General features: G+C 44.3%; 2 protein-coding genes across 3 annotated transcripts in view; both read right to left on the bottom strand.

The window, feature by feature from the left end:
* Positions 1-216: 216 nt before the first annotated feature.
* On the bottom strand, positions 217-13,563 carry LOC119461480 (procathepsin L). 2 transcript variants are annotated; one of them, XM_037722808.2, is made up of 8 exons: positions 13,324-13,563; positions 11,141-11,264; positions 10,723-10,865; positions 9,101-9,292; positions 7,861-8,052; positions 4,654-4,819; positions 1,393-1,498; positions 217-378 (listed from the first exon to the last, which is right to left on the bottom strand). In XM_037722808.2, the coding sequence occupies exons 2-8, from the start codon at positions 11,244-11,246 to the stop codon at positions 279-281; spliced, it is 1,005 nt and encodes a 334-aa protein (XP_037578736.1). In that variant the 5' UTR covers positions 11,247-11,264; positions 13,324-13,563; the 3' UTR covers positions 217-278. The 2 variants fall into 2 exon arrangements, with proteins under 2 accessions (XP_037578736.1, XP_037578737.1); XM_037722809.2 differs by having other exon boundaries at positions 10,723-10,861.
* Positions 13,564-15,789: 2,226 nt separating this feature from the next.
* Positions 15,790-27,949, bottom strand: part of LOC125947682 (cathepsin L-like) — a 21,997-nt gene continuing 9,837 nt past the window's right edge. Inside the window, exons 2-4 of the mRNA XM_049672899.1 lie at positions 23,557-23,722; positions 17,417-17,522; positions 15,790-15,886 (exon numbers count right to left, since the gene is read on the bottom strand). Coding sequence (XP_049528856.1) covers positions 15,790-15,886; positions 17,417-17,522; positions 23,557-23,722 — 369 coding nt within the window. The remainder of the gene's footprint in view (positions 15,887-17,416; positions 17,523-23,556; positions 23,723-27,949) is intronic.

Here is a 27,949-nt window from a genome sequence, read left to right as displayed (position 1 = left end):
AAAAAAAGAAAACAATTGTCAAACTTACCTTACTATGACAGTTATAAAAGGTGCTATGTCACTCACGAAACTTCACCAATTATGTTAACTTTTGAACTTGTGAACATGTGGCAGATGAGTGAACTTTGTCATTTTTGTCACGAGTAAGATACGAAATTACAATTGAAAAATTCACCACTTTTGTTGGTAAGAAAGAATCTGAAAATGGACTAATTAAGAAGTACAATATTTTATTTTCAGTTTATTTCGTTTGTCTTTACTTTGTACAAAGGGTATGGCTAAACAAGAGGATATGTAGCGTCCGTGGCGATGCCGCACTGGTTTTTCTTGTCACGAGACATGTATATGTATCCCTTTTCTCCCCACTCTTCGGCCCAGCTGTAATGAACGGAAATAAAGTATTAGCCTTGTCAAACCGACTTCATATTAGTGTACTAGAAAATCGCGGCAAAATTTAGTACAGGAGTTCGAGACAGTCCTTTGTTCTTCAGAAGAAAAAGATTCTTCCTGATTTAGGATACAATGTGGCTGATGCATTGGCCACAACTCATTTTTTCCTGATGTGCCATCTGGCAATGATATCCGGTCAAGTTTTTTTTTCAACGTTTACATAAAAAAGAGTTTCATTTTTGCTGAACAGAAGTAATTCAAACAATCTTGGCATTCTTTGTCTTACCCCGCATGCACAATGAACCCTTTGCCTGAGACAAAGAAAGATCCCATGCTTTAAAATAAACTGCTGTGGGTGAGCGCCAAGGGTGTCCTGTGGCTTCTTCCTATACTGCCATAATCCACCACGCGCTTAGTCTACTGGTCGTAATAGATTAACCACGCGCCCCACTTGCCACTTTCGGGATGTTTTGCTTGCTAAAGTAGTTAATCATAATGTTTTATTCTCGCCTCCTGTTGTCAGGAGGAGGAGAAACAAACTTCTATTTAAACCAGCAGCTGGCCTCAGAAAAAAAATATAATAATGCGGATACGTGGCCGCTGATAAATGACTCAAAATGGCTGAACATCAACTTTGGCTTCACGCTTACAGTTCTGATTTACATAAGTCTGCATCTACCAGCCCCCGCGCACAGTTGTTAACCAGCACTGCATGCCTTTGTGGCTCCAGCATGGAAAACTGGGCGACTTTGAGGTGGAAGACGGTAGGAAGCGTAAACAGAGGGTGTCAATCGTAATGCCCTTAGGTTTTACCGTCTACCCTTTTTCGTTCGCCTATATACAGTATGTTCCCGTAACTTTCCAACAAAAAATCACTTTAGAGTCAGGGATTGTCCTGGCTCTTCATATCTTTTCTGTTCGTTTCATTAACGCTGCCGCGATACAAAACTTTCTTGCTCTTAACAATAAAAACAACATCAAAACTTGAAAGCAGCTTTGTACCTGTTTTTGACAAGCCAGTACTTGGTTCCGTTGAGAACCCCATAGCCGACTGCAAGGACGCCATGGTCTAGTTTTGTGCTGCTGCATGCTTGCTCGTCATAGACGCCTGCAGTAGACGAAGACGCGAGTACATCAGATCTTTTAGGAAGCAAAATAGCTAGTGCCGTAATTCATTCAGTGATAGCCCAGTAAACGAGGGCTATAATATTACTGTCTCGGCTGTGCTATGCTGCTCGTGATATTATGTACTTCGTGGTAACCACAGCGTAGCATAACATCATGGTCTATAAAGAGCGGATAACACAAGTATCAAATGAAAGCCGCCCGATGCATAAAGGTAAAATTGATTGATTTGGCAGATAAAAGGGCACAGGTTGGTTTTCGGGCGCGATATGTTCACAAAACCGAGGACGGTGCTTGTATTAGTGTGCGAGAAAAAAAAAAAGGAATCCGAAAGGCGCACTTTCTGGCTAGTTATAAACATGTCAAGAACGGAAAAAAATTAAGCCTAAAAAACACATTAAAAATTAACTATTATGCTCATTTGAAATATATAAATACTATGTAAATGAAAGTGGACGAAAAGAAATATTCTCGAACGTGTGAATTGAACTCGCAACTATATTACGCATGAGGTGCTATAGCAAGTGGGATGCCGCGGCAGCCATCCGCACTACCTTCTTTTTGGGCATGTAGCAGGTGTGCATGATTAGCCTTGTGTCTGTAAGCCAGTGCCCCTCATCATCATGGCGCCGGATGTGGTACATCCTTTTAACCACAGGCGTCATTTAGTACGTGAGCTTAGGAGCAAACAACAGGCCGTTAAGCCTTCGTACAGAGGTTATAGTTACAACTATGCCCGATCTCAAGAGAAGCAACATTTCGGCCTAAGGGCACAACGTTGCTCGATAAATGGTCCGGCTCATTGCTCAATGAGCATCATAAGCGCGCACCTGGCCCGCTGCTGCCCCCTTTTTTCGTCATGGATGTGTTGCGAAGCATTTATATATAAAGAAAACAGGCCACACCAACGACAGCATTGAACCATATACAACGTTTGCCTTCGGAAAGTGCGCAGCTGGACCCCATTTTGTTAAAGAATGACAGCTCAGCGACCGCTGAGTAATTGACAATATATGTCATTGTAATTGACAAGGAATGACATTGCCGGTACGGGACAACAACGCAGATAGCTTAGCTGCACAATGCTTATGAATATCAGAGCGGCTGTATCAGCCAGGATATCATCAGTTGTCACTGAGACACGTGAATCCGGCGGTGACTCAATGCATCTGGCCTCCGCATAACAGCTTTTTTTCCGGTGCTCGTCATCATGCACATGTTTTCACATAGCAAACAGAACACAAGCTCAACGGCCAAAACACACTGCTTACAGTACGTGCTGTAGAAGCAGCAAAAGCTTATTCCAAAATAGACTCTGCATAGGTGGCCACAAAAAAGAAAAAAAAGATTGATCAAGAGAAAAGACGGCTCCATAGCGCCTAGCAAATCTAGTATTTTACAATGAACAGCAGGGCACTTTGACGGCAAACTAAAAGAAAACACTGAAACAAATAAATCGCAAAGCATGCACGCGAGCTGGTTGAAGCGTACGCCATAAAGAGAGTCCACGTGCGTGAGCCAGTCATCACCCTCACGCTTAGAGAACAAAGATAGCTTATTTTGAAAGGAACCAGGCAAGCGGGAATTGTCTGATATGGCGAATTTTCCACTGATTACATCACGATCAGGTGTCCCTGGCGCCCGCTTTTAGATAGTGATCATTTTTTTTTTTGCTCCTGTGGTATTCTCGCAGTTTGTTTGTTGGCATGTATTTGGTGTTTTTCTTTATCTAGATTTCCTTCTGATGGCGCGTGAAAATGAGGCTTACATGTTTGATGTGGATACTCAACAGATTCTTATCAGTAAATAAAGTTCAGCGCTCGTACTGCGTGAATTTTTCATTTGCCCTAGTAGTTCGGGCTCCACGTAGTCCTCAACCAATACCAACTAGCGCGATTTTTGGTTCTTTTGAGTTGTATTACCAGTATGTGGTGAGGGTGTTGGTAAAGTTTATTCTTTCAACATATCATTATCATCACCATCCTATCTAAATTCACTACAGGATGAACGCCTCTCTCCGCGGTGTCGAATTACACCCTGTCTAGCACTATCTGACCGCACCATATGTCTCCAAATTTCATAATTTTATCACACGCTGGCTTCTTTGCCACCCATGACTGCGCTTCCCTTCTCTTGGCACCCATTGTGCAACTCTAACAGACCACGAGTTTAGCTGCCCTACACATTACGTGGCTCACCTAGCTCTATTCTTTCCGTTTAATGTAAACTAGAATATCGGCTACTCCTCTTTTCTAAGGCGCACAGCTGTGTTCCTGTGTCTTGACTTTAAGCCTACCATTGTTAGTGCGATCGTTCCTTGCGCGGTGCTTAATTTCTTCTCGAGCCTTTTTGTTTACCTCTAAGCTTCTGCCCCTCACGTTAGTACCGATGGAAGGCAATCACTTTTTATTCTGTGAGAATGGCGGTCTCTTGCCGGTAATGACTACGAAAAAGTGAAACTGTTGATGAGGAACTTGAGCTAAGTCGAACCGGTGGACACCAAAAACCTCAGTTTCGAGCTTTAAGCTGCTGTTTCGGCAGCAGGAGGCAGAGTGATTGGCCTGAGCTTTCACGATTGTGGCCTGCCACTCTACACTTGTCAAAGAAGTGCTGGGCAGGAAAGGAGTGATCATGAAGAACAGAAAAAAGTGAGTAATGTGAGTGCACCTAGTTGCGGCTGCCTTTTATGTCATCATCATTATAATAATTATCATTTTCCTCGTGGCGGCACTTGTTAAGTGTCTTCCAAATGAACGGAGCTGCTTTTGTAATCGTGAATGTACGGGACCTAAAACACTGTTATTATATTGGTCGCCTACGGATCTGTTCATTCAGAATTACAAGCAAATATTCAGCACAAGTGTTGAAATCTCGCGGATTCGCCAGACCGCTGCTCTTCATCGCAATACAAACGTGCCTTTCTTTTTCAGCATGAAACATGAAACGCATGTAACATGAAAACAATAACATTTATCTTTTACAACTGAAGAGGCCTGGGGTCGTATTAAGGAAGCACTATTTTCGACCAATTCAATTAATTCATTACCATTCGTCCCGCTGTGTGGCCAACTTTGGCAATAGCGGGAGAGTGGCTTCGGGACAACAATTGGCTTAACACGGGCTCTGTTGCATACTTACCTTTCCTATAAAACTGGAACGAGCGCTGGCTTGCATCAATGGCGACAGACACTGGTCCGACGGTTGCCACGGCATTCCTCAAATCTTCTTCCGAGCCCTCCTTCACGCTTACCCTTCCAGTCACCGTGGCTCCAACGTCGGCTTTCTTGAACTTGCACTCCTCGTCCTAGGCGTAGAACGGCACATTTAGCGGCAAATCAATGCCCTGTACTGAACGCAACTCGTCATGACAGGACAAGAATATGTTAGGTTGACACACTAAGGGCTGTTCCTTCTGCCAAGCATACGTTAAGTAATTGTTGTTTCTAGAAGACTGCGAAGTTCAGTGCATTAGCGGTGTCAATAAATCTAGGTGTTCTTGTTTGTTGACGTAACTGAGCTTATTCCTTCGTTTTCCTTGCTGTCGTACGACACTCGGTTATCTTTACAGTTGCTCTCGGAAGAAATCAACAAGATTCCGGAAGATTCCAAAAGATCATTTTCATTACCTTGTGTAATTGTATCTCCATAGCTGGCGTATGGCATTATTTGACAGAAAATAGTGCGCCTCAATTTATCCACGTGGAAAATGATGTTAGCATTTTTGTTATAAATAGGGCTTAAGCTCCTACGTGGCACTTTGTAACGCTTCCCTGCAGCTGCAATATTTTGCATCTGCCTTCTGAATAGCTCGGGTAAATGGTCCTCATGTGGTTTATTGGTGAGCACAGGCGAATACAGAGTGTTGCGAGCGTGTGAACTAAAATGGCACGAGAATATAAATATAGCTTAATAAACCGAACACATGAGCTATATCTGGTTAGTCGTCCACAATGAACCTACAGCGCGCGAAACAAAATGTGGACGGAAGCGCTGCTCGTGTTAATTCTCGCCTGCACGTCCATGTATATTTTTGCGCTGTAAGTACAATATCAGTAGAAACGCGAGCAAGAAAAATCTAATTGATCAGAACACCTGTTTCGCGTAATTATAGGAGATTGCGAGGTGCAGTCACTCCTTAGACAGTTTTTAAGCATGATGTAGTCCAAGACGTACGATTTAGAAGCTAAATTAGGCAACGTTTGCAAATGCAAGTGTATCTGGATACGCAAGAAAACACTCTGGTTGTTTTCATTTTCTTCCCACCTGAGTCAAGGCGAATAGTATATTTCAGGATGTTAAAGTAGAATCTATGAGAGCACGGACGGGAAGAAAGGAGGGGGGGGCAAGGCGAGGTCTTTTTGCCTTTCCGCGGGAGCCCATCGCGGGAGTTTGAGCTCTGGTGCTAAGCTTCCGGTGTCTTGCTGCCTCAAACAGCTGCAAACGTTCTGCGCTGGTTCATGATCCGCAATGCCGTGGCCCTACAGGAACTACGGCGCTATAGTCGACAAGGTACACCGAAGTGGAACGATGCATTCGAGAACGCGGAAAAACACCCCTTGCTAACTCTGAAACATCGCAGGTACCGCTTGTGCTGGATGGAGAGAATAACTAAGGTCACTAGAATCTATGCGCCGCGAAAGACACAGGAAACAAAAATTTTCAGGCACTGATATTGTCGAGATGATGGGCATTCCCTGTAGCATTAGAAATTGAAAAAATAAATAAATAATAAAAATGACAATCCAAGTCAGGGTTGCTCTCGTGTAATACAATTCTAGTATGCAAATGTAACCAAAACGATCGTACAGAACAATTGTTGCGAAACGTCCGTACTAAGCAAACAGACAGCGGTACTCTCAGCACGAATTCAAACACGGACCACTTTGAAGTTTCTCTAATGCGCTGTTACGTTTGCAGGTACGCTTGAATTTGTAACAATCGTTTAATTCAGACTCCGAAATGTACATTTGTAGCTACTCCATGCTTCGAAACCGGCTACTCAGCTATTGCCCATCGCACTTCTGTGTTGTTATTCGTAGCAGGCGTTGTAATCAGTTACTACGAGGCCGTGTTCCAATTTAGCTATACGTGGAGCTGCACGTAAGAAAAATGCATGGAAAGTATACCAATCGAATTGCGCAGTCATTGGGACATGTGCCCGTCCTTGTACCTGTGCCTAGTACCTCTCAGCGTTCTTGCGTGTAGCCTTGCCTATAGTTCCAGAATGAACCAAGTAGCCTAACCGATAGTCCTATTGCTGCATGCTACTTCTATAATATATATAACAAATTCATCTGGAACACGTACATAATTTAAAATGCTATCTCATGACTGCGATACGATTCAAGGTAAATTCACTCTATATACCACTTTCGCCACTCTTCTCAATAGAAGATTAAATGGTAATGATTAACTGCACCTAGTTCATTTCTTTGCAACTGCTGTTTAGGTAAACCGTTCCTGCTTTCTTCGACTACGACACGACAACGGTATTGCGTGCCTAATATGCCTTGGTACAGCAATTTGCCGTATAGTCGAACGCAACATGCTGTTTCAGGGTAGACAAGGCATTCGGCAACAGCGCTGTGTATTTTTTTGCATATGTATTTGTCCCTAGAGGTTAAGTTTCTGTCTAGATGGAGCGACATTTAATCTAACGCCGTCTCTGTTGAGAAATTCGGCGAAAATTGCTGAAGCTACATTACCGGGATGACGGTCCGCACTCTCCGAGACCACCGCATCTTTTCCAGTATAAATGAAAAACACGTAGTCTTTAAGGTGGGGTTGATTTGTGGGCTGAGTAATCCGTTTAACAAACCAGTGAAAGCCACAGTGCGTATACCAGTTCGCATTTTCATGTCGGCCGCGCTTCTGGAAGACGCTGGAAGATCCTGAAAAATGCACCTTGCATGCCTAGCACTCCAGTTCTCCAATGCCTTGCAAGAACTCCTGTTTGTAGACATGAAGGTACTTGAACATTAAGTTTGCAAATTACTTTTTACATTTTCCTTATGTTCATGCGTTTCATTGGATGCATAAATAGCAGCCCAGCAACTGTTTCAACAGTAGCACCTGGCGCCTGTTTTCAGCTCACCAATTTAACGCAATCTCCGAACAGCCCCCCATGCAGTGTTATTTCAAGCATAAAGCCCAGAAAAGACTGATAAAGCGGTCCACATATCCAACGTGGTAAGTCACGAGGGCGGCGCGACCCAGCATTTTTGGCTACTGGTCAAGCAGAACGAGTGAAAGTGGGGGCACGTCGTTAACCTGATACCAGCTCATATTTATGAAGGAGGGTTTCCGTACCGTTTCTTGCTTTAAGTCAATATTATTCGTACTTACGAGACCATGGTAGGGGTAGCTCTTCTCAGTGTCGATACCACCGTTAGCTTTTACATAATCGAAGGCATTCTCCATGGTTCCACCGTTGCAGCCATTGTTGCCGTAGTCTCTTGAACAATCGACGAGATTTTGCTCGCTCAGTGAGACCAGCTTACCCGTCTTTCTGAAGTGCTGACCTTCTAGCGATCCCGTCTGGATATCAGTAAAAAATTCAGCATAATGAAGTTGATTAAAATCACCTAAGCTGAAAAACGATTTATTTTCACAGCTAACGTTAACATACAACATGCAAGAAAAAAAAACCGTAGTATTCAAAAGCAAATAACTCGGACGTTAGCAAATGAGTAAATATTTTTGTTACGTTTCTCTCTCTTTAGTGTCTCTCGTCTAAATGACGGCAAACTTGAATTTGCCACCACGTCAGATAGTTGAAGTTTTGTTCATAGTGCCAAGTGGCGCCGTGATAGCTAGCTCAATATTATGCACAGTAAGTCTCGCACAGCTTCGTGCGAGTTCAGTCGAAGCAAACGTCCACAAACGGACTTTAGCAATTTCCTTTCGAGAAGACGAAAAAATAAAGCCGGTCCAGCCGAATCATCTTCGTTTGCGGGTGCAACTTATGTTGAAACATGGCTTATTTTTTCTCTTTCTACTTGCTATTCTGCCTCTTGTTTCTTATCGCTGGCCCCGTCTAAGTCATTTAACCTCGGTGTTGGCTTATAGATAAGCTGCATAACGTGGCGTTTGCCGATCAAAACAGCTGGCGGCGCGAACGTGTTCTACTGTCGAAGTATGTTCTCTGCTTATCATCGCAGAAGTAGTTGACGGGTAAAATTTTTCACTGGTTCTCCGTGAGCCTCGATTTCGAATTTTTGTGGGACATCATGGGATATTTATTTCTCTGCAAACTTCTCGAAGCGTATTGGAATCTTTGTGACCGACGCTGGCTAACCATGGCGGACATCAAAATGACTGGGGGAGCGAGCCGGCCATAACGCCTATCGCTGTAAAAATACTTCATGGTATGACGCATGGAATCGCCGGCTTCTCGAATTATGAGCGTCGCATTTCTTTCGCTGAGTCCGAGTGCGTAAGGGATGCGGGAATAACAAAGATAGGAGACCGCTTCCCGAACGTGCATGCTGTCTCTCTGGCGTCGCTAGTACACTAATATCCTATGCGCCAGATGAACGAAGAGCGCAGGTCTTACGCGTACATTAGAAGTCAATATTTTTCTCACCGCACTGAATGCCCAGCAAGAGCCACATTGTCCTTGATTCTTGACAGGAGTCACGTAGCCTTTCTTGCGCCAATCTACTGATTGAGGTAGGTCGCTGTCATCGACATTCTCCGGCGGCAAGTAGGTAGACCGGCCTGATCTGGCATCGCTACGCTTGTAGCAGTTAGTAAGCTGCAAGAACTCGTGGTGAAGCTGCGCAGAAGAAATGAAGGGGGGGGGGGGGGGCACATGAATTCTAATAGTCGAAACAATAAAACAAGAATAATTTTCCCGTACTATTTTACTAACAATGCTGGAAGTTATCAGTCTCACTGATTCCGGGATATCACTATACAGTTTTAACCGTGACAATGCTACGCAGGGAATCACATGCCTTTGTTTAGTTTTAAAGAAACGGAGTACAAGTGTTCTTGAAAAGACCCTTCGCACTAAAGACTATGGCATGATTGCTGATATCGTAGTGTTTCATAAATGTCTAAAGGCCTTATAGCAGAGTGACATAGCCAGTATGATACAATTTTGGTGCGCAGCCTTCATTTGCTGCGAGGTTCAAAACTATAGGGCTGCACCAACACCCTGGAATTGCTACTTTTAATCTAAGGGAGGAATGGGCGTCTCACGTATCCGACAGATTGGGGTTTTCGCTCGCCCATTCTGCATTTTCCCAATGACGGTTTTTCATTCGGAGATCGTGAAACATGCCATGTGGGATTGATACGCTACCTTCGCGCCTGTAAGTGCTCGTTGCACTAAACCTCAAATGGCACGGAGCTTAGCATTCCAAGCGAGCGGGGTCTGACAAAATTGACATAGTTATCCTTGTGGTCTATTCGTCAGGTGAAAACAAAAGCCAAAAGAAGGCGGTCAATGCTGGTGTTTCGGTAATTTTCATGTTCATTGATCTGCGCAAGTGTTGCAGTGCTTGCGAGAGCGCAGCTGTAAGATGGATTTTTCTTGCACTCAACAACGCATATCTCTCTGCATGAAACGGTATACAGGCGTATTTCACACTACATCTTTTGCAAACATTGGATGCGTTTACTTGTGATATTGTGAGAGAAGGCCTTCCAGCTATATTACACAGGCACATCGTTGATAGTTTGTTATTGATATTGTTGTAGCTGTCCTTTTCTTTGGTACATGCTGTAAGTGTGAATGTCAACATAAGTCTGAATGAGTGAGTGTTAGTTGTCAGTGAGTGCCTTGTGATTTCTTTTATTTTTCTCCAGGGTTTTAAACTTAATTACCTAACGTGGAACCATAATAAGTAGGAAAAGTTTGCGGTTTAGTTTGACGTTCGCAATTTCAGACTGTTTTCTATCCCACATAAATTGTAACTGTGCGCACGGTGGATATTTAGACATAGTTGCGTAGCCCTGCTGCAAGTGAATGTAGAATCGATAGAAAGTAAGTAGTGCGCCACAGGGAGAGGGTCTGCATGACTCCACGTAAAATTTAAAATATTTCGTACGAGAGCAACGTACTGTTCAGTTATGCCTGTAACCTAAATATTTGTTAGAGCGTTTGCCCTATATGAGCATGAGCAACGGACACTTTGAAGTACACACGCAGCATTGAGACAACATTACAAAACAAATTCCGTGCGTTTCCATCGCACTCACCATGTCGCCGAACTGGTTGATGCCAAGGCTGTACGACACGAGGCCTTTCACGTATTTTTCGTTGTGTCGTGCGATGAACAGGCTGTTTTCTGTGAATATCTTGAATCTCAGAAGTTCTTCATGGGCAGATGTGTAGTTTCTACCTAGTGGGAAAGGCAACACCTTTTCGATTATCTATGATTTAATCTCATGGTGCAATGAGTATCATTAAAGACCAAAAAAAAAAGCTTTGCTTCAGAGGCTTTGCCACGCCTAAACGTAGCTTTACAATCGTTCGCTACACACACTGCCGTATGCCGTTCTCAGATGAAGGCTGCGATACGTATGCCGAGCTCCCTTGCTCCACAATCTTTCCTTTGTTATACTGTCGACCAATCTCTTAACAAAATCAAAAAGCACTAAACCACAATGCACTCACCGTGCTTTGTCTTGAACGCTTGCCATTCTGATCGGATGACTTCTTCCGCTGTCACAGCGAATGCCACAGCAAGTGCGGCGGACAGCAGGAGCATGTGTAGAATCATGGCTGATGAAAAAACAGCCTGCAGGAAATAGGCTTGTCATTATCGTGGTCCATGTGGCTCGTAATATAAACAATCAATTGTTATTATTTGTGTATTTGCCTATTGAGATACCACGATACCTTGCAAATGGACCAACTCTGATCTGGCAGGAGGTCAAATTCGTATTTTTGCGTGCTCGTTTAGCGCGCGTGCTTCTATCGTACTCCTCGAAATGAAGAGCTATGTGATCGGCTCAATTAAAAATAAATATGCTGCTGAAACTTGCTCAATACGAATAAATGTCTTTTTATTATGGTATGAAACCATGCTTTCCACCCATCAAATAAATTAAGTAAGTGACAATGAACTCGGTGTTTCAGAATTACCTTAATTGTCCTCAATCACGCATCGACAGTACAGGCTACAAGGCGAAATCAAGCGTTAGACCCTAAGCAATATCTGCTTGGAGGAGGAAACGCAATGGAATTAGGTAAGTTATCTGGACTTGTCCTGAAAGACCTCATTATGAAATATGTGCTGCGATCATTTTACTGGATAATAAGGCGAAACCACTTAGAGATAATTTTTTTGCACTTACGATCAATACTCAGCATTTTGTGCATAAGTGCATGCATGCTTCATTAGGTGCCTCCACGTGATGAAGTTTTTTCTTAGATCATTATAAATGCACCAGTTGTTGTGGTCAGTTCCTCGCATCAGCTAGCTCTGTATAGAGGATTATTATACGAATAAATAATTCGTATTGTCTCTTGTGACAGTGAATCGTGAGCGTTCTCTTCGTGTCTGCAAAAGTTAAACAGGGTATAAAAAAAGGGGGCGGGGTGGCAATCGACAAAAGGCGCAGAACACTGACTTAACGGTTGTGTAACAGCAAGAGTAAATATTATGCAAATCCCACCCGCCTTGGGAATCGACGTCATGCGAAGCATTTTGCACGGAATTCACTATTCAACCTGGTTTCGGATTCCACAATGTTTTACCAGATGGACAAACGTGATTCTGTAAGCGAGCAATTGTGTGTGGCATCAGTAGCAAGGTGACGCCGAAGGGGACGGTGATAGCAGTTTGACGGCGATGACATGATGACCTGATTTATTGTAATCCGAAAAATGAACTTGTCAACTTGATTCCTCATGAGTTGGACAGATCGCGAAGGGAGTAAAATGTCGCACAGTATCTACGTAGCTTTACCTGCTAAGAGAAAAGTATTGGAGAAGGTGGGCCGATTCTGAAAGGGAAGGGGGGGGTTCAGTATAACATGGCGTCTCGAAGCACTAGCTGCCACCAGGGAAGCATGGAAAGAGTCCGGCACACTCTCGCTTATAAGAGCAACTTGTTGATGTGCGGATGCACAAGAGCGACAGTGACATTTCCGTGGTCGAACAGAAACTGGCGCACGAGAGCGCGAGTGAGAGCCCGTGTTGAGACGTGATGCATGCGCCAGTTACCTTGAAAGCAAGTTGGTGTTGGCACGAGAAAAGCAGACGTGCGATTGAGGTTAACGTAGATGAGCTATCCCTGCACAGCCTTCCAGTGGAAGTTATAAATTTTCAAAAAAAAAAACGCCTTAGAAATATAAACACCTCGCTTTATGCCGGCGCTGGACTGCGGTCTATAGTGCCTGGCGCTATGATTATTACTATAACACGCATATCTAGTGATTGAATTATTCCTGCTTTGCATCGTTTATCATAGGCTTTGTTTGCCAAGCGATCTTACTTGTTCATGCTACTTTCCGCACTCTAAAAAATATTAAGAAAAAATGTGCAATATTGGCCTAATCTTTAGAGCCTCGGGATGCTGTGCTGGGACATCTCGGTTCAGTCCAATTATCACACACATCAGCAATATAACAAAATGTGAAAATGATGCGAGACGGAAATGTTCCTAACGCAATGTGCCGGGAATGAGCCAAAATATGCTTCGACATAAAAATATTTACATAGATAATTGTTCTATGCAGTGCAGCGTGCGAGATGGTGCGACACATTTTGCCAAAAGCGCTATGCTGCCTGTACAATGCTCTCTTACAGGAGTGCCTATGTGCGTGATGTGAGTGATGCGAAACCGTACGTACCTGTTAATGGGTAGTTCGACAGCCTCTTGTAATGTTGCTGGGAGCAATTGGTCCCTCTTTTAAAGGCAGCCAGCTTCTGCCAGGAATGTCTTACCTGACTTCCGTGGGGGCGTAGCACCTCGGGGCGTCTTTTAAAAGAGGAGGAGAAGACGGTTCCTAATCTTGCACAGTGCCTATTGTTTCATGCTCTTTTGCGCAGCACTTCCGTGAGTGCTGCTTCGCCGTTTCCGCATGCGGATGTGCAAAATGGCAAAACTGTAGTTCAGCTGTTTACGCACCGATAAGAAACTGTGTGTACACATGATGTCGAGTAGGAGCGTCTGTAAATATAGTCTGCCCGACTTTTCCTTATCATGCGCCGTTTGCGCAATCTACTCCGATAATGTGATTCTGAAGCATCAAAGACGTGTTTGACCCATGAATTTTTAATACGAGTCTATTGTATACAGTAGAAAATGCCAATCGCTGTCTCTAAATAGGGAATGGAAACCGTGCTTTTATCGCTGTGTTACCCCCAAAAGATGGCCATTAAAACAAACCAGGGTGTTTTTATATCTGGAGCTTATCTCCAGCCACCATTTCTGATTTTAGTTATCAAGAAGTGTAGCCTCGGTACATTCAAAACAAAGACGAGGTCGTCGAGGCACCTGCACTGACATCGAACATGCATAGAAAACGAGCTGCTGATAAGCACAACTGGCGCCATAAATATGTGAAAACCAGGACACATACGCGTAGACGCACGCACAAACAATTTTACCAAGGAAGTCTAAAAAATATGCCCTAGATTACGTCTGCTAGACAAACTTATGGCTCCAGACAGAATCTTGAGGACACGACTGTGCATCGTACATTGCTATTTCGGGTATCACCAACAATGCCCGCATGAGAATGGATAGCTAAACAACACAGTGTCATACGATGACGTTTTTTTAATGACTCGCAGTTTCACTTGTTGGCAAAATGAAAACAACGACAGGCGTTGGAAGCAAAGCAAAGCGCTTCTCATGATGACAATTTTTATCGAAATAGTTTAACTATGTATACAAATGCGTGCGTTGCGCTGCTGAGCATGAGGTAGCGGGATCGAATTCGTGCCGTGGCGGCCACATTCCGATGGAGGCGAAATGCAAAAACGCCCATGTGCTTGCGTAGTAGTGCACGTTAAAAACCCCAGGTGGATAAAATTAAGCCGGAGCCCTCCACTACGGCGTGCCCCACAATGAGAACTGGTTTTGGCACGTAAAACCCCAGAAAGAAGGACCTAATCGCGTATGTGAAGTAAATCAAAGGAGAAACCGTTGAACTAGGTAGTACTGACAAAATGTAGAAAAAAGAAACAGAAATACGAAAACCACACGTTTAAGCGTGTTAACGATGAATAAATGAACTTTTGTAACATGTGGCATTACAGAAGCATGGCTTAGGCAAGTATCTGTAGGCAGGAGGGATATTCAGTTATGTGAAATGCCTCTACTATTTTTTTGAGCTGTATGTCACTTTTGAGAACAAGTCTAAAGCTTAATTAAATTGAAATATAGGGTTTCTCCAGCTAACACGATGACAGGATTAAGAGACATGCCGTAGTGGGGGGCTTCGGATTAATTTTGACAGCCTAAGGTTCTTTACGTGCACCTAAATCTAATGAATGTTAGCGAACTAGCCTGGTAATCAAGTTTGCCTCACAAGTGTTTTCGTAACTGTACGACATGATTGCCCAGAAACTTCATTCATTTGATTTTACATGGCGTTATAAATAGTTGCATGCGAGATTTAACCCAAGGTTTGTCTACGTGTTTATTTAATTAGCGATGCATTATCGCCCCCAAGTGGCCTGTGAAGGTTATAGGCGGGATCCTGTGATAAACGGTGCACTGGAAGTATAGACAGAAGGGGATCTCAATCTGAGCCCACAACAGATTATTTAAATACGCAATAACTACTGTTTCTGCCGACTCCCGCTTGCCTTTTTCACAAATCAGTCAAGCTCCTAACTGATGTGTCCGTCAAGAGCAATGGCTCACACAAACTGACCTTCGAAATCTTGCGCTTTACTAGAGCGGAAACTCGGGCTATCCGGATATTCAGGATCAGCGCGTAATACGACATGCTAACGGAGAAGAGACATACGCAGCACCGAGTGTGTATCTTCTGTGTCTCTTCTACGTTTCTGCCTTGTTTTACGTGCTGTTATTAGATGATCTTGCACTTGGTGAAGGATCAGCCCTTCTCCCGAGCTGCTCAATACGTGATGTGCCTAATGTGAACTGCTTTACTTAGAATGAAGTGGCTATGGTTGGTGTAGGGATTTATGTTCACTGCATAGCGACTAACCAGATTTTTTAACAGCTGGAACAGATGATCGCCATATTACAATAGGGCACACAATGTGAAGGACAAAGAAAATATTCACGTATATATTTTATGTCAATTTATTTTTCTTTGAAGATCCCGAAGATGAAAATCCTAAACCAGAGGATACGATGGACTTGCTGCTACGCCACACATGTTCTTGTTTCGAATTACCTTAAAATAACCGCCATCTCCCCAGCGATCTCCATAGCTGCAAAACAAAGCAAATTTTTGCATAAGCATATTATTTAGATGATAATACATAAAAAATCTTAATTATTGTCGTCCCAGCGCAACATCAGCAGCTTAAGTCTAAAAAATACCGAGTGTTTTAGCGAACACTTTCAAAAATGTTTAAAGGTTGCATGTGGCAGGTAGCACAATTCTAGTTCATGAGCAGGTCTACTCATGGAGGCGGACTTTACTTACATAAAGTTTTCAATGCATAGTCGACAAATAACAAGAACTGACTAATTAAGTTTGTAACTAATTATACCTTACATATTGCAATTTACAAATTCTAGCCGTGGAGTTCACAAGGCGAATTCAATTGGAACTAATTCCCAGGATTACACCAGTTTCGAGATAATAATTCCCGAATTTGCGGAGAAATGCACTGGCGTTCTGCTTACTTTTGTGCTTCAATGCATAAAACGATGTTCTGCCTACAAAGGTAAGTGGAATGTCAATGCATTCTAGTTTAGATATCGTAATTAGATGTCGAAATTATGGCAGCGAAGTTAGATGCCGGAGCTCATGAGCAATTGTAGAAATGAACAAGATAAACCTCGGAGTGGAAAAGCTACATTACTGCGAAGCTGTATATGGCTAGTTTCCAGCGGATCGATGTCCGTAGTTCGAAAATCCCGAAGACATTGCAATAGTGGGCCGACCCACGGCGGAGGGGGTGAAGCAGGATTCAAGCACTATACTCCCAATTGCAAAAATAAGTTTCATATCTTGGGCCTAAATACAACCCGTAGGAGATATTAAGCTGATAACAGCTGATACTACACTTTGACCCGCGTCGGCCATGTCTACGTTCGCACCATACACGTGTACGCCATCCCGCGTATTCAAACTAGGTGCCTACCAATCTGAGTATCTTCTGCCTTCTGGCGTCATGCTCTACGTAGTCTCTTTTCCTCAGTTCTGCTCTGAATGTGATATGGGTAGGCCGCATGTTCTACGGTCTGAAGAAGAACAGCATGCCTACCAAGAACAACGGCGTGAACAGAAATGGGCGTGGTGGCGGCGGAAGGAGACCACCGACGATGAGCAGCCCGCGGACGCCAAGCGTAAGCGTGCTGCCCGCCAGGACTGCGAGGCGAAAAGAAATGCGAACCGTCCATGTGGCTCCGATCCCGCAAACTTGGAACGTTTCACCGCAGCAACGGTCAATCACCACATACACAGCTTTGCTGGCCATCCACAACCACCTTCACAGACCTTTGTGGTCAAGTATTTATGTGGTGCCGAGCACGGAAAAAAAACATACATAAAAGCACAATTGTCCATGAGCACTAATTAACAGTTCTGATAACGCGGCAGATGTGAATCACATGACAGCTGCAGAACAATGAATCACATGAACCACGTATACGCATACTGCACAGACGGCGAGTGAATAGCGGGGCGTTTCCTCTCGGTGAACGTTCGCGTCAGCCATGTTTTTAAGGTACTTGTTCATTGAGTTATTTCCAGTGCTGAAACGCACTCAGATTACGACGAGGCGTCTCACCTGTTTTTCAGGAGCCAGTATTCTATGCCATTCTGAACACCATAGCCGACGGAGAGAACGACATGGTTTAAACGGTACGTTGTACAGGACGGGTCGTCGACGATTCCTATGGCAGAAGGAAATCTTAAAAGACACATTCGGCACTACAAAATCGCATTTCAAATAAAAAGTAATAATGAATACGTTTCTATGTTAATATGCGATGACGCATTAGAAAACTTCATCTAGTACATCAGTACTAAAACCTGATTTCATATGCGTTTGCAGACTGAGTCGAACCTATCTGACACGTGATTACCAGTCTACCCCATCATGCAGCCCCGCGAACAAAAATTAAGCAATCCGCCTTCTTCACGGCGCTACGGCGCATGCGCCCTGCCCTGACGGATTAGTCGCGAAACGTTTTGGAAGGGTCGCGCGCGCGGCCGTGCGGCCCCGTCTCGGGGGAACGTCCCCCCCCCCCAAAAAAAAAAAAAAAAAAAAAAAAAACATGCGCTCGCACGCGCGCTACTGCAAGTGCAAACTCGTGCTGTGTACCTCGTTGAAACTTCACTGGTAGCTCGACGTCGGTGCGGTACCGAAAACGTGCGTAGCGTAAGACTGCAACTCCACTTTTAACAGAAAGCGGTGAAGGCTTCGTCTAGACTGCACAGGGAACCACGTAGTTGCCGCCTTGCATTGATGGCTGTAATAGGAAATTTATCGATAAACCCCAGCGTTACACTTGGACGACACTTAAAAACACGTTGCTGACGAATACTTCATGCAGCGTCGGTCCTCGCTTGCTGGTAGTGGCAGCGTGTGGCCCGACTTCACGTACTCGTTCAAGGCGCGGTAACATTGGGACGATACGAGACCGACAAGACGCGCACGCCTACGATTGGCCGACCATTCAGCACTGTGTCGCTGAGACCATTTTATCATACCAGGCCTACAAGACGTAACCGACGAGCGCGAGTTGTCGTAATGCGATGGGCTTTCTTCTCGACAGCACCGATAAAATCATCGTGCCGACCATCATTCGGCCGAACCCCGCGCGATCGGCCGTCGAACCGATAATGCGATAGCCGCAATGGCTTCGTTAGTATATATAAATAATCGCACTCAAAGTGAGTGAAGACTTGCCTACGAAGTTGAAATGCACAAGATTCCACCCTCTCAATCCGTGCACATAAGTTTGAGCCAATGTTGATCCTGTTCAGCGAAGGTTAGGCCTGGCGCCGTCGAGTTCGCGCACCCGCTACCAGCGGACCGGTACTGAAAAGTAAGCAAGTTATAATGAAGGAAACTGCTTTTATAGTCCAATTCTAGCCTTAGCGATTTTAAATAAACTACCCTTCGCTTCGATCGCCGCGTACACAATGAATGAATGAATGAATGAATTCTTTTATTTAGAAAAGGGAGGACCGAAGGTCACTGGTGGGGGAGGAGGGAGCGTACACAATAAGCTGCAAGCGGGGACACAGCGCTGTGCCCAACGCCTGTGACAACATCTGTACGTCACCGTTCCCGTAGGCTACCGGTCGTATTCACGACGTAGATGGGTGGGTTTTTACGTGTTGGCATGCTGACAAATTCCTTAAATCCTGCGATGTACTCTTTATCTCTGCGTCAAACCCGAAAAAAGAGACGGTACATGCGGTACAGCATGCATAAACAGCCGCTTCGCTCAGTTATATACCAATGGTGTAAGCGATGGCATCTGCGTTTTTGCAGGAGAACAACACGGTCTTTAAATGAGCGCTTATGCGAGCACAATTTGCTCTAATAATGCTTTATGACACGCGCAAACTAACTATCGCGAAGTTAAAGAAAAGCGAGAATCAGTAATAAATTAACAGCGCAATATTTGTAACTGGATCACAGCCACCATTGAAGTGGCTCAGCCGCTCATACTGACTCGTCTCACGATGGAACGACGCGGCTCATATGAGCAGATATGTGTGTTTTATTCTACGTTTTGACAATATTTCATATCAGCGCCTTTTCATTTATGCACCTTTTCCCCCATTTTTGACGATAACAACGATCTGTGGCTGTAGATGCCGATGTAAACAAGTGCATGGCTTTGCTAAATTCAACGCGGAAGGCTGCGCACTCGAAAACATCTTATTTATGCGAAATGTCTAAAGAACGTGTAAAAAGAATTACAAAAAAAGCGAGGTGCAAGTGCAGGAGTTAGCGCCAACAAACTCCAAAGCAGCCGCTACGGCAGAGGGAACTCAGCGTGCCTTTATCGGCCGCACTGTAAACAAAACAGCACACTCAGGCCTGCTCTCCCTACATGTATATAGTTGAGCGCTACATGGCTTCCAGGAACGACATGCTGCCCCCCAGAAGCCATTAATAATTATTCGCGATCCACGAAACGCACAACCGATGCGCACTTAACACGGGCGCAGGTTCACAAGTCAACCGGCGAAAGCCCCAGCACCCTGCCAAAACGTTTCCAGCGGCGCGCGGCAGAGGGCAGCACAGTAAAATGAAAAAGGCAGATTCAGGGACAAGCACTGCACCCACAACGATTATGTGTATTTGGTTAAGTCATTACGCCTAAAACTAGACAAAAGACTTGTTCTTGTATGCCTCCTTAGCTGAATGCGTGATGTTTAAAGGTGCTGTCCACGTGTTTCCGTTGGGTCTTAATACATTGCTTGCGCTATTGAAAGGCAAGTGTGTATACTATAATTTTCACTTTCGTGCGCGTGAATTCGCGTGCGCGGAAGTTGATTCTTTTCATAACGTGATTCTTGTGAATGAAGAAAGCGAATATTTTCAACTATAGGGAGCTGTGCAGAACGAAAGGTAATTTCAAGTGTAGTTTTTGTTGTTTTAAACTGTACCTTTAGAGATAAATTTGAAGAACTGCTTGTACTATACATCACGCTTTCCATTTTTGACTTCAGGGGAGCAGAATTTACTACCGGCGATACATGGTTCTGAAAATAGCGAATCAAATGTTTTTTTTATTCGTGGCAGTCATTGTTTGGTTGCAATAGAAGACAATGTCGTGCACATTGATGTTTCAGTCGCTGGGCGATACTTTCGTACCGAAGCTCGCTCTTCTCGAACACTCGTATGCTGCTGTATACATTGGCAGCAAACTTAGGCACTAAAATATTGCTTCGTCAAGCTATGCAAAACGTTCGCGAAAGCTAAGCTACGATATTTTTATTGTGTAAGCATCGCCGTGAAGCGGGAAACTCTCGGCAACTTGATCTGTGAGAAGAAATCGAAATATTCAGCTTCTGAATGTTAGAACCATGTGCCTTTCATAAACATAATTTTCGTTTCATCAATGCGAATAGCAATGAATTTATTTGTAAACGTATCTTTGATAACAGCAAACCTTTAAACGCCCACCTTTAAGAGAAAAATCAAACTTTTCGTATTATTATCACTACGTTCATATTAACTCTGTGCTCATATAAATGTTGATTAACGTACACTATATTTTTTTCCAGGACCGTTTATCACAAGCTGACCCCTATGAGCCGTCACTTAGACAAGACATTGTTAATGCAGGCAATTTTATTAAGGAAGTCCCGTTCATTTTAAAATTGGTGACAACAAAGCAAGTTTTTTTCTTCACCTTGACTATTTGTGTTAGCCTGTAATCGCTTAATTCTTGCTTGATGCTCTCATAAAAATACGGGGAGCCGCTGCCACCTGAACGCACAATCTCTTTCTCAAAAACTAACGTCATAGGCACTTTAGCGCATGAGCAAATTGTTCACGTGATTCGTAAATGTACTTCTTTTTACTCTATAGCAATTACCATTGTCGCAGCAGCGGCAGTGCTTTCGATGTTTTGTGTAGCCTGAAAGCATACGAACACTATTTCTTCTCACGAAATATATTCATTGAAAATGAACTGCACCAAATTTGGGGCCTTTGTCCCACTGGACCTTTTTTTGTACTCATGTCTTGAAACTGAATTTTATTTACGTGTATTCTATTTAATTCATTTTAGTATCGAAAAATCTTGAAAGGGTCATTGCAGACTCTCAGCAGCAACCGTAACTGAATCTAGTTAAGAAGCCTCTTGGTGACGTTAGAAACCAACCTTCAAGTACCATTTGGATTTAAAATATTCATAAAGGGGAAATAATGCGATTCACTCATGAGTAAGACAAATTATACGACGGCATGAACTCCACAGAAAGAAAGCATTGCAGACGAAGAGAAACTTGTCCTCGTCCTGGGCTTGAACTCGGGACCAACGCCTTTCCGTGGCATCTCGGGGCTATGGACAACAATTTTTTTATTGGAAAGATTTCTCCCTGGTAAACCCGTGTTTTATATATTTCCCCCGACCAGAGCGAGCTTTTCTTCTACTGCGAATCTTTTTTTAAAAAGGAACCTGCACGGTATTTTTTTTTCGTAGCTTAGTAGTACTTTTTAATAGATGACAATATTTTCCTTTCAAGAATCTTCCTCCGCCTTGCGTTTAACCGTACAAATAATTTGACAAACTAAATGAAATTTAGTTCTTTCATTTAACTTTGCAAAACTGCATAGTAAGCTATGAAGGGTGCCGTAACAAAGGACTCCAGCATAATTATGACGACATGGGTTTCTTTATTGTGCTCCTGAATATAAGCAAAAACAAATTTTAACATTTTGACTCCATCGAAATGCGGCCGCTGACTTCTGTAATCAAACCCAGGACCTCCTATGCAGCAGCAGAAATCCCTAAACACTGTGAAACCACGGCGGGTGCGATTAGCGTTTCTGAAGTTCAACATTCGTTTGCAGCATGACGTTGATGTCTTTAAAGTGCATGCTCTCATAGGTGTAGAATTTAGCGGGACTGATTTGTCACACTTAAAGCGAATTTGAATTCGACAAACACTGCGTTCGTCAGCATGCTGTACATTTTACTGGCTCACAAGAACAAGTCGGGGAAAAAATAGGTAGAAACCCAGTCAAACTTGTGCTTGAGAATGAAAAGAGTCTATTTCAATATGGGCCTGATAAAAAGAATATTTTTTTAGTTTTATGGTTTCCAAAGTGGTGCAATGCTGATTTAGGATGATTGCCATAGTTATAAGAGCAGTTTCGACATGTGATGTCCGCAGTACATAAAAAAATGTTTCACAACACCACAATATTAGATATGAACTGGGACATGACGTTGATCATCATTAAAGAGACGACCGCCGGGCAAGTATGCGGAACCATCCTACAGTATCTAAGTCATTTCAGAGGCAGTAACACATGGCACATGTTGTGACCAAGACATGTGGTCGTGTTGGAAGACGGAAAAGTAGGGAGTCGCAAATCAATTCTATGGACGTCCGCAAGGTAGTGGAAGAAGAGATCAGCAATTATTCCTCCAATTGGCGGGCTCCCCACACAACTCATTTGGCATCTTTAGTCTTCCCTTGCTTTAAGTTGTCGAATAATTCGATCTACATTGTTCTTTGACCTGCTAGCCTCCTGGTTACCTTGGATTGTAGAGCAACCACACCAGCGTGCTTGATGCCAGAAAAATCACAAATTGTTCTTGAAAGGCGAAACATTATTTTTAACGAAAATAATAGTTTCCTTTCTAGCTTCAGAGACTGTAAGGTGGATGACTATCCTTGATTTTTCACAAGTAGAGAGAGCTCTTTCAAGGCCAAATTACATTAAAAATCATAAAAAAACACAAATGCTACTAGTTGCTGACGAGGTGTTTGTGATTTCTGTGGTATGCTACCTGACCAAACCACTTTTTCGGTGAACTCGTGACAGCATAATGAAGAGTTCCTGCGATAGGAAACATGTATACCCGACTTCTGCACTAGCCGGACCGAAACGACTCTGTACCACCACCTGGGAGCGTTCACATGAATGGCACACGTAGTATTCTCAACTTATAAAAGTATACAGTCCTCTGAAATTTAGGGCAGTGCAGGCAGTTAAAGCGTTATAATAAACAGCCACAGGAGCTTCTGAATCCACAAGCACGAAGATCAGACAAATCCATGTACTTCCTACCGTACCGATGGTGGCTGAACAATCGCAGCGCCAGAACGTATCAACTGAGGAATTCACGCACCGCACGAATGCAAGTGCACTAAGGCTCTGAAGCTTCTATATAATGTGTGAAAGAAAGGACGCTCCTGTAATGGGACGGTCGCCGTGGTACGTACCATGCTTATAGAACCTGAATGGCCGAAAGTGTGGATCGATGAATACGGAGATAGGTCCCACTGTTGCCACGGCCACCTTCAGCTGCTTTTCGCATCCCTTCTTAAGCTTGACGAGTCCTTTCGCGGTGGCTCCGACGTTTCCTTTCTTGAATTTGCAAGGTTGTCTCTGATCCCAAATATATATTTAATTATAGGTTACATATTTATGTGTATATATATGTATAATGAACGAGTAGAAAGATACCGAGGGGCCCGGTATTTAATAAACATATAAACAAAAATAAACATTATTAAATAAATGGAAAAGCAAATGGCTAAAAAACAGGAGGACGCTTAAGCTTCCTCTTTAAGAGCAGAACGCGATAGCGTTATCGGGACCCGTTCACAATGCACCGTTCGTATGCGGCAAGTAGGCTTCATTCATTGCAACACTGAACGCGGAAAAGCCAGCTTACAAAGACCAAGCCCACACCGATCCCCTTATTGATGTTGGCTTCACTTTTAAACAGATATGCATTGCTGGAAACACGTTTTTCTAGGGGTAATATGAGTAGTCTTATATTAATATTTGAAGGCCCTAGCACCGTTTTTTATTATTTTATTAATTGTTTGCTTTTTGCCCCGAGGCACCCGCGGGTCCAGAACTCTTTAGGCAGGCTAAGTCCCAGTTTATTTGCTGAGGAGGCGAGCGCCATCTGGATGTCGTTTTTGCAAGTAATGAACCCTGGCGCGCCGTGTTATATGGTAGAAATGCTGGAAAAGGGTTTTGTGTTTTTCTTTCCTCATAACAGAATTATGTTATCTCGTACATTCAGATTACAATACGGCGTTATCATGTCTGTAGGTTGTAGTTAGGTAGCACTTTACAATTTTCCTGTCGGATTTTACTTTGAGAACTTCAGTTTTCTGCACTAACGCCCCTGCGCCACGCGGAGGGCCTGCGTTATCTTGGCGGTTCGGGATGATTGAAATAATTAGCCACGGACGCATGTATCGACACGCGGCTTAGAACGCCCTTTTCAATTTCTCGCTGGCAAGTCAGCACTTTGAGACGCCTGACGCATTTGGATTTGGCCACCTCGAGAGGCTGAACCGCTGCAATTAGTAGCAATCTAGGATGAATGGATGAAAAACTTTATTAGGGTCCTTGAGGGCGCGCGCTAGCGCGCCGCGGACCGCTCCCACGTCGGGACAGAGAGGCCGAGCCTCTCCGTCGCGTCGCGGGCCTGTTGGACAGCCCATAACTGCTCTTCGAGGTGGTAGCAGTCTAGGAGGCTATAAAAAAGTCGCAGTTTCGCCCGCAAGGCGAAGCATCGATTTCGAAAGCAAATTAGCAAAGAGCTATACGAAGCAAGGATAGTAGTTTAATGGGCCGTATAAAGTTGTAAACATTCGCTTACTAACTAAATAGAAAACACGGTTTCCCGCGCGCACATGTAAACATAAACACACATCTCGCTCGATGACCGCGGGAACTCGCTGTAAAAACGCCGGAGTGAGAAAGCACCCCAGCAGCCGCGGTCAAATTGACCTTCGCGCTGTCTCTCGTGTCGTTTCAACGCAAACTAAACGTCGAAAGCATAGCGCATACGAAGGTACCGGCACTCGGCGCATGCACTTTTGCTATCGTATAATTGCTATCGGAAAAAAATTAAGCCAGTTCCACGCTTGTCAAATCTGCAGGCGTATGTGCATAGAGTAGTGGGTATGACGCTTGCCTTCGGACCGTGAGTACCCGATTTCAAATCCCCTCTCTTTCTTTCTCTCTATGTGTGTTGCTCGTTCTTTTTTTCTCGGTGTGTGTGTGTCTCTCGCTCTCATTTTCTCTTCTCTCGCCCGTAGCAAGTTGTTTTACAATCGTCGGTATAACGCAATCATATAGTTCCCATAAATGCATGTTCTGCCAGCGTGGGAGTGTTTATGGCGCTCGCCTTCGAACCGTGGGTACCGGGGCTTGAATCCCGCCTTGCCAAGAAAGTTTATTTTATTTATTTATTTCGCTATCTGTCTAACTCTCTTTCTCTCTCTCTGCACCTCCTCTCCTCATTTCACACTCTCTCCCCTTCGCTTCGTAGTGATCAACCTCGACTTTTAACAGCTCCGCAGGTAAAAATTGTTTTATATCCTCCTAGGTAGCAATTGTGTGTTTTCACATATTATTCTGCACTTTGTAGCAATTGTGTGTGTTCGCGTAGTATTCTCAACTTATAAAAGTATACAGTCCTCTGAAATTTAGGGCAGTGCAGGCAGTTAAAGCGTTATAATAAACAGCCACAGGAGCTTCTGAATCCACAAGCACGAAGATCAGACAAATCCATGTACTTCCTACCGTACCGATGGTGGCTGAACAATCGCAGCGCCAGAATTCGCTCTAGTGGTTATTGTACGAAACTTTATGGTTGGCACCCGCATCTAGGAGCGGTTAAGCGAAGTACTGCATCGCGGCACTAACGAACGCCGACAGGAGCGCTTTGGTAGTCACAGTGCAGCGGAGAGTGTAATGCGGTATAGCCTGGTGTTAGCACTTTCTGCACATTTGTCTTTCGCGTCGGATTAGCCTGTGGCGCCTCGTCGCCTATGCAATGCGGATCCAACATGTATCAGCAGTGCTTACACTCCGCCTACTGCTTCCCTTCCGATTGCCCCAGAGAAGAAAACTGCTGAGCTGAGTGGCACAGAAAGGCAACGCCGTTGACGGGTGAATCTCGCTTTGGTCCGGTGAGAGACAAGCCAGCGTCAAGCAGAACTCCCTTGCGCGTTCGCGGCGCACGCAACGAACACTGCCACTCGCATTCCTGATGCTGAGCGCGTCGCAACTCAACTGGCTGCCCAAGACACTACGTAGTCGGACCAAAATGCTCTTACCTTCGCCGAAGCGACTCGGCAGCTGGACGCCGCTCGCCAACTGGACGCCGCGCACCAAGCAAGCATGCAACACGGTTGCGGGCCCGGTGATCGTACGCGCGCTTTTCGCTGCAGCGAACCGTGAGTTCACGAAGCAAACATGCAACAGCTTTCATGAAGACACGTTTCACTTTCGTGTTCTATACCGATTCCTGTGAAGGAGAGATTAATCATATTTTTAGATGCGAAGCAGCTTATGGTCGGGGCTATGTCCCTCCCTCCATCCGCCGTGTGGTGTCCACACCCGCACTGCGCATGCGCATCCTACTCCCCCTCCTCTCCTTGTATGCATATGTATAGTATATGTACGCCAAGCTCCCGCTTCCGGAAGCTGGTTTCTGCTTCCGCTTCCGCTTCCGTTTCCACTTCCGGTTCCGCTTCTGGTTCTGCTTCCGCTTCCGGAAGCCAGCTTCCGGCTTCCGGAGAACGCTTCCGGCGTTTTGCCCGAATGATCCACCGGTGCTTCGCCCACTCATCATCATTCACTTCGTCCTCTCATTCTCCTCCCGCAACGCCGCGATGAGTGCAAGGGACAGCGCCAGCGTCAACGCCAGTGTCAGCGCCGTGGACAGCGCCGCGGAGAAGAGGGCCGATCTGAAAACTAATGGGAACTTGAGTCGACCCCATGGCTGCTTCGCATACTACTCAAGGTTCCCCTACGGGAAGATGGTGTAATTTTTTTGCATTCTGCCTACTGACATGAATAATTTTGATTAATTAATCAACTTCGCAAATAATACATGTAGAATAAGAGTATCAGTGAGAAAAGTGTATACGAACACAAAAAACAACCGATACAGCTTTCTGTTGCTCGATACGTGCTGCAAGAAGCTTCGCCTTTTAGAGTAAAACGCGATACCGTTATCGGGACCCATTCGGATCGCAACGCGCGACTGTAGGCCTGGTAAAAATGCTGGAAAAGAGGTTTGTGTTTGAGTTTCCTCGTAGCAGAATGAGGTGTTCTCGTACATTCAAATTGCAATCCCACGCCGAATGCTAAACAATCCAACGGCGAATCCTACGCCGAATGGTACAGTCGTACTTTACCATTTTCCAGACGGATTTCACTGTGAGAAATTCAATTTTCGTTCACCAAAACCTTGCACCACGTGGAGAGCCTGCGCGGTCGGGGTGGTTGGGGATGATTTACTCCGCCACACGTATCACACGCCGGTTGCCGACGCCGGATTTTCGGCGACACGGGGCCCTTTATCGCGTAAAAAGTGTTTTGCCGAGCGTGAAAGAAGCCCGTGAATACAAGAAAAATTGCCGCGCGACGGACTGCTTGAGGCACTTTGCGTGTATTTGCGGGCTCTCTCGCTCTCTCTCTCTCTCTCTCTCTCTCTCTCTCTCTATATATATATATATATATATATATATATATATATATATATATATATATATATATATATATATATATATACCCGGTGTTTCAGCGAAAGCTTTCAAACATTTGTAAAGGTATCCTGTGGCCGATAGCACAATTCTA

The sequence above is a fragment of the Dermacentor silvarum genome, chromosome 8, assembly GCF_013339745.2.
Source record: "Dermacentor silvarum isolate Dsil-2018 chromosome 8, BIME_Dsil_1.4, whole genome shotgun sequence".
Taxonomy (NCBI): domain Eukaryota; kingdom Metazoa; phylum Arthropoda; class Arachnida; order Ixodida; family Ixodidae; genus Dermacentor; species Dermacentor silvarum.
The sequence above is the reverse complement of the archived record's forward strand: the minus strand, read 5'-3'. Positions and strand labels throughout refer to the sequence as shown.